The 7,463-nt window shown below is 40.5% G+C and overlaps 1 protein-coding gene across 8 annotated transcripts in view; it reads left to right on the top strand.

The window, feature by feature from the left end:
* The window catches only part of shroom2a (shroom family member 2a), a 48,856-nt gene that overhangs the window by 24,093 nt on the left and 17,300 nt on the right, over positions 1–7,463 (top strand). For 2 of the 8 annotated variants that reach the window (XM_036007345.1, XM_036007344.1), the window contains exons 1-2: positions 5,684–6,029; positions 6,135–6,141. The exons of 3 other annotated variants lie outside the window; for them this stretch is intronic. In XM_036007345.1, the coding sequence (XP_035863238.1) occupies positions 5,699–6,029; positions 6,135–6,141 (338 nt within the window). In that variant the 5' untranslated portion in view covers positions 5,684–5,698. Of the gene's footprint in view, positions 1–5,683; positions 6,142–7,463 lie in introns of those variants that run through there. 3 more of the 8 variants (XM_031312007.2, XM_036007342.1, XM_031312006.2) reach the window with 2 other exon arrangements.

The following is a 7,463-nucleotide window of genomic DNA, read 5'->3' as shown; positions in this document are numbered from 1 at the left end:
ATTCTGCATTGGATGAGACGTTGTCTAGTGTAGCAGAAGGCTTCTCCTTCCTCTCTCTTTTACTTGTTGCAGCATCAAAAAATATTACATCTATGTGGCTATTTTAGATGTGTTCGCCCTGTACAGAGGTTTGGTGCACAATCCAATTATACCTGGGAGAGCTTATTGGCCCAACTTACAGTGTAAGCATTCAGTAGGGGTTGCAGTGCAGAGGCTTACATTTACTGGTCTTTGTTTTTCTAAATAAGCCTATGTAGTACGTTTGGAATGCTGTGCACTGAATCCTTGTCATAAGCAGATTTCTTAAAATTGTTTGGGTCTCAGCCGAGAAAATCCTAGTTTAGAGATTTACCTGTAGCCCTGTCTTAACTGCACCCCTCGGTTTCTTTTTGGTTTGCTCCATTCCCAAGGTGAGTTGACAAGGAGTCACTGAACTAGATATCACTAGCTAAACAAGAAGGTTTCAATCCAATAAAAAAAAAATGTAACCGTACTGTCTAATCAAAGAAAAAGTACACTTGCTTTGACCTGTGATGGGTTTTTCGAGTGACATGAAGACATTTTAGTTCTTAATAAACATTTCATAAGGTATGTATGTGAAACTGGGGGGAGAAATCATTGTCGGACAGAGGTGTTTTTTAGGAATGTTTGATTTTTTTTAAATTTTCATTATGGGGATTACACATTTATACTTTGCCTATTGGGCAACATGAGAAACATTTTGTCATCCCATACTAGCGATTATGAATGTTAATAGGGAAGATCACTCACGCAGGGAACTACAATCAAAGCATGTCATGGCAGAAATTTTTAACATCTGTTATGATGTATAATGATCCAATCACAAGTGGACAGCTCTAGTACGTGTGTTTACATGCATCCTGAGTGATTGTGTGTGTGTGTGTGTGTGTGTGTGTGTGTGTGTGTGTGTGTGTGTGTGGTCACTCACATAGGCTAAATCATACATTATAAGAGAAACGTGCGATGACTAATGAAAAAGCGTCATGTTCGGACATTGTGTGTCTATGTGTGCCAAAGGACATAACTTTTTTTACTACCCGACAGCGGTATGTGTGTGTAATATGTTCAGGTTTTTGTTTGTACTTCTAGATATGCATCTATAGATGCGTATAGGAGTCTCACATTTCACATTTCCTGATTTTGTTGCTTCATAATAAAAGCTTTTAAATGACAAAACAACGGGCTTGCCTGCTTCTAAAAAGCAGCAGCAGAGATTGCAAGGTAAGAACAGGAATGTCTGTAGTAATATCCTACATATTTGTGAATTTAGGTACATTTTATGAAACAAAAAAAAAGGTTATTGTCTAGCGGCGTTCCCTGGGACCTCCGTCTTGCCGACACGGCCGCCTTTTCAAGGCTACCACGGGGCACAGAGCACCAAAGAGCCGGGGAGGAGAGCAGGCGGGCAGATCTGTGCAGAGCCCCGGAACAAAAACACAGACACATCACCGACAAGTATAATAATAACATCAAAACCAAGATTCACTCTCAATGGTGTCTGTGACTTGAGAAATACTTTCAAAATACTAATGTTTTTAAAAACACACAGCTACCAATAGCTGGACAAAGCCTGTGAATGAGTACGTAGTCCACTTACAGTTTAAAAGTGGTCCTTCAATGTAGCCCAGAACACATTTGCATACACACTGCTAAAAGAATGTGCTCATACACGGTCCAGACAACCAGGCCTGAGTGATCGGATCTCAATGCATCCTCAATGCGTCCTGGGTAAATTTACACCTGTACTTAGAGATGGCCACTTGTGATCGGATCACTCAGGACAGATTTTCAAACCAAAAAACGGGACCACTTGTTGTTGTTGCTTGCCTTGTGCTCTGGGGTCTTTCACACTTCAGCTGTGATACTGTTACAAGAGTAAAAGAGAGGCCCCACTGCTTGCATTAAGTAATTAACAGGTTGTTGGTGAATTTATACCAGCACTCTGAGTTACTGATTTACCCCAAAATAACCTGAATTGTAATATTGGACGGTGTTTAAGACGCAGGACATGCAGGACTTTGTTATAGTGATGTTGTTAAGACCCTCACCCTCAGACAAAAGGTTTCCAGGTGTTTCTGACTGTGGGTCAGTGCAGACAGCCGGCGACTTGACAGCTGGTATGCCACTCAGCCCAGGAATGTGCTGGTCATTACATGCTACTCATGGTTCACCTCCCTCACCCGAAACATGACTGGTTTGATTGTAGGGTCTGCTGAAGAGGGCCTTTGTCAGACCCACAGGGACCAAATGGAATCCACCGGCTCACCTGCTAAGTGCAGGTTGGGTGCATTACAACCTTGACATCTTTCTGCCCTATATAGTACAGTACATGATGCTACTCTTCATTTTCCCAGATGTCATACAATAGTGAATGCATCTATCTGTCCAAGCCATGCATTGTAGGGCATTACATTGTCTGTTTTTTAATGAGAAGAATCTCACACCATTGGTCAAATATAAAACGTATTAGTTATTGTTAACAATCTATGTGATACAGGAAGCAATTGCTAAACTTGTAAAGAAAATAATGCATTCGCTATACCTCACAATGAGAACCTTGTTTCGACTTTATGGTTGATTGCTTCCCTCACAATAGATCACTGTGAATTGTATTGCTTTCCTATCAGCTTTAGGTCACAACCATTCTTTGCTAATCTTCTTGCCTGTCACCAGAACTCTTGTTGGTGTGCCAGAGCAAGTTAATAAGAAAAAAACCTTGTTTGTCACTCAGGCAGGAGTGTTTCCGGAGTGTTCCCATTAATGCCATTTAGGATGGTCATTACAGTGAGGAAAATAAGTATTTGAACACCCTGCTATTTTGCAAGTTCTCCCACTTAGAAATCATGGAGGGGTCTGAAATTGTCATCGTAGGTGCATGTCCACTGTGAGAGACATAATCTAAAAAAAAAAAATCCAGAAATCACAATGTATGATTTTTTAACTATTTATTTGTATGATACAGCTGCAAATAAGTATTTGAACACCTGTCAATCAGCTAGAATTCTGACCCTCAAAGACCTGTTAGTCTGCCTTTAAAATGTCCACCTCCACTCCATTTATTATCCTAAATTAGATGCACCTGTTTGAGGTCGTTAGCTGCATAAAGACACCTGTCCACCCCATACAATCAGTAAGAATCCAACTACTAACATGGCCAAGACCAAAGAGCTGTCCAAAGACACTAGAGACTAAATTGTACACCTCCACAAGGCTGGAAAGGGCTACGGGGAAATTGCCAAGCAGCTTGGTGAAAAAAGGTCCACTGTTGGAGCAATCATTAGAAAATGGAAGAAGCTAAACATGACTGTCAATCTCCCTCGGACTGGGGCTCCATGCAAGATCTCACCTCGTGGGGTCTCAATGATCCTAAGAAAGGTGAGAAATCAGCCCAGAACTACACGGGAGGAGCTGGTCAATGACCTGAAAAGAGCTGGGACCACCGTTTCCAAGGTTACTGTTGGTAATACACTAAGACGTCATGGTTTGAAATCATGCATGGCATGGAAGGTTCCCCTGCTTAAACCAGCACATGTCAAGGCCCGTCTTAAGTTTGCCAATGACCATTTGGATGATCCAGAGGAGTCATGGGAGAAAGTCATGTGGTCAGATGAGACCAAAATAGAACTTTTTGGTCATAATTCCACTAACCGTGTTTGGAGGAAGAAGAATGATGAGTACCATCCCAAGAACACCATCCCTACTGTGAAGCATGGGGGTGGTAGCATCATGCTTTGGGGGTGTTTTTCTGCACATGGGACAGGGCGACTGCACTGTATTAAGGAGAGGATGACCGGGGCCATGTATTGCGAGATTTTGGGGAACAACCTCCTTCCCTCAGTTAGAGCATTGAAGATGGGTCGAGGCTGGGTCTTCCAACATGACAATGACCCGAAGCACACAGCCAGGATAACCAAGGAGTGGCTCTGTAAGAAGCATATCAAGGTTCTGGCGTGGCCTAGCCAGTCTCCAGACCTAAACCCAATAGAGAATCTTTGGAGGGAGCTCAAACTCCGTGTTTCTCAGCGACAGCCCAGAAACCTGACTGATCTAGAGAAGATCTGTGTGGAGGAGTGGGCCAAAATCCCTCCTGCAGTGTGTGAAAAACTACAGGAAACGTTTGACCTCTGTAATTGCAAACGAAGGCTACTGTACCAAATATTAACATTAATTTTCTCAGGTGTTCAAAATCTTATTTGCAGCTGTATCATACAAATAAATAGTTAAAAAATCATACATTGTGATTTCTGGATTTTTTTTTTTAGATTATGTCTCTCACAGTGGACATGCACCTACGATGACAATCTCAGACCCCTCCATGATTTCTAAGTGGGAGAACTTGCAAAATAGCAGGGTGTTCAAATACTTATTTTCCTCACTGTATGTACAACTATATTCTGTACAGCTGTAAATATCTGCTATACCACCTGTACAGTTACATTGGCAAAATAATTGCCGTATTAGTTTGAATTACTTTGAATTATGAATTGCAAAGATTTAGATAGAAAGGTGTTGCAGACAAGTTTCCTTGACATTTTATGCAGGTGTTGCATAAAAGTCATGACCCTGCAAATTTGAAAATTAAATTGCTTGTTGGTCAATTTAAAATAATAGAAAATAAAATAATTTCTTGTCAATCAAGGTTAAACAAATATATATAAAGTGCTGGGTGCTGAGTTAGCAAGCTGGCTTCAAAAAGTGTCTGTCCTCACTGATCAAGATGTTTTATGACATTCAAATGGCACAGCAATTGGCACTCTTGTATCGTTTATTATTTCCTATACACAGTCAGATCCTAACTAATAGGTATGTTGTATATGTTATGTGATAGCAATTAAGTCCAGAAGGGGACTGTTTCCAAAAGCCTTTTTTATTATGGAAGTCAGTGGAGAATTCGAACTTGAGAATCCAAGAGAATCTATGAAGCACTTGTCTACAAGAGGGGGCACGGCCACTTTATTAGTTGTCAAAATGATCTCGCCATTATGACTGTAGTTTAAGGTAAGCCGGCTGGCTAACTGGCACATTTACACAAATGCTGATTAATGTGCCTTGTCCTGTTAATGTAATAAAATTAATCCATAAATAAATTAATCAATCTTTGGACCCTCCAGCATAGACTTTTAAAATGTAAAAATACAAAAGGGAAATGAAGTGACACGCTGTTAATTTAGCAGGAATTGTCATTGAGTATAATACTATTTTAAATTAATTTAAACTAAACACAGCCCACTATGTCATAATATTTAATATTTTAACATTTATATATTAATATTTAATAACGAGACAATAGAGTAAAATGCTATTGTGGCTAATCTAAGCCCAATGGGCATGAGGTTTAATTATTAGATATTCATTTATGTAGCGTTCATACATTCATTGAACTACAGCTAACGAGCCCAATTAAACACAACCTGAAATAATGAACACAACAACATGTGCTTAAATCAATAGTTTTGAATACTAAGTTGTATGTGCCATGTGTCGCTGACATCCCTGCTTGTGCAGTTGCAATGCTCATTTCCCGAGGCTTTCAGGAAACGGGGTGCCCTTGCACCCCAGAGAGCAACCTGTTACCATAGCAATGGTAGAAATGCATGTTTGCCGCACAAGAGGGGAGATGGGAAGACAAGAGTCCGGCATTTCATCCCATCATTAGCATATTAGCCCCTAAGAGCCAATGAGACGAGGCAAGGTACAGGAATACTCCGAGAGGACTGGCTGTGACAATACCCCTCCTCCTTCTCTTTACTCTCTTCCACCCCCTCCCTGGGGTAAAACCCACGTAATCCTGGAGGAAATCTTCCCTCCGTTCAAACTACTTCAGCCCAGAGAACTTGGTTTTAGTCATGGCCATACTGTGTTGCATATTCTGTTTTTGAGTTGTGGTTATGTGTGTTCAGAGGAAGTGGAGTTGTGCCATGATGCTCAGACCTCAGCGGCCTGCATGTCTCTTTATTTTAGCTCGTCTTTGAAGTGTCTGTGGAATGCAGTGCCTGATCAGCACACGGGTACAACTGGCCTCACTTCCAAATTGAGCTCCAGGCTAATATTATTGTATGGTCTTTTGGATAACACTCTTCTTCTTTGTGTCCATTTTGAATTCCTTCATCCAGATGTTTGGTGAGTCAAACTGAACATTATTTTATGTTTTAATCACTTTTTTGTATTTTAAACTTTTGACTTCCGTGTTTGAAGGCCATCATACCTGCTGCTTTTTGTCTTGTTGTGATAGTTCAGTGAATAACCGGGGGACATATTGTGGCCTTCTTTGCCTGCTTTTATGACCCTAATACTCTGTTATTGTGGTGATTGTTTTTATCTTATCATTCATTATGAGGTCATTCATCATTTAGGTTAAGCCATGATCAGCAAGACTTAGGATTCCCTACCAAATGCAAATTAATCTTTGAGGGAAAGACTAATAGGTAAAACAAAAATCATCTGTGAATACTCTCCTAAAGTATTATTAATACATTGGCCGTTACTTTGTTTAACAAGTCTGTTTGGTTTTGTATGCATATGTGTGTTGTTTATTTTTAAATTTGGACTGGTTGGTACTGGATACATGTGAAGGGAAATGGGGCTCTAAACTGATCACTTAGAAAATACCCTCTCCCCCTGCCCCCATTCCAGCCAACTGATTCACTTTCCTAGCATATCTGTGCTGGCCCAGCTGTAGCCCTGACGATAGGCCTAATAAAACCAGGGTCATTTGCATACCAATAGCAGGCGCCATGTGTGGCTAGCTCCCAGTGCCCTAGAAACACAGACTGTGAGGAGACGAGGAAGACTGGGCTCCATGTTGGCTTTTCTTTGTCCTCTAAATAGGCCTTAACTTTAATCCACAATTAATTTTGTGAAATTGTCCCACTTTATTGAGCTTAACCAAATCTCTGTCTGAAAATTCTCAATCTATAAAAGTAGTGCAGGGTGCAGATATAATAGCTTAAGTTATACATTTCACCCAGTAGTTTGTTCCAGGTCTCCATCTGAAAGAAGCTGCTGATCGGACCTCTTGTCATCAGATCATTGAAGGCCTTTAGACAAGGTGACTGTGGGGGGCAGGACCCCCTGACCTCATGGCTTTGTAGGCCAAGTCTTGAGTCCAATGAGGGCAAAGCTTTGTCTAAAATTGTTGACCAGTGCAACACCAATTTTCCACAGTTCCCTCATAGTAAAACTAGCTACCGAGGTCTAACATAATGATACTAGACTGAGGCTAAACAATTAACAAGTATTTACAGGTGTTTTAAAATGTATTCCACTTAAGTTATGTTTCTTTGAGAACATGCCATGCAATATAAACTCCATTTAAAACACAAACCTTTAATCAGTTTAACCCATTTTATACAAGTAGAAAATATATACTTTCCCTATAACCCTCCCTGTTTAACAGTTGTATAAACTCAACTACATTAATATCTCTGTAGGTGTACTAAATG

This window comes from Sander lucioperca, chromosome 11, assembly GCF_008315115.2.
Source record: "Sander lucioperca isolate FBNREF2018 chromosome 11, SLUC_FBN_1.2, whole genome shotgun sequence".
Lineage (NCBI taxonomy): Eukaryota > Metazoa > Chordata > Actinopteri > Perciformes > Percidae > Sander > Sander lucioperca.
This window is presented reverse-complemented; position numbering and strand designations above follow the sequence as displayed.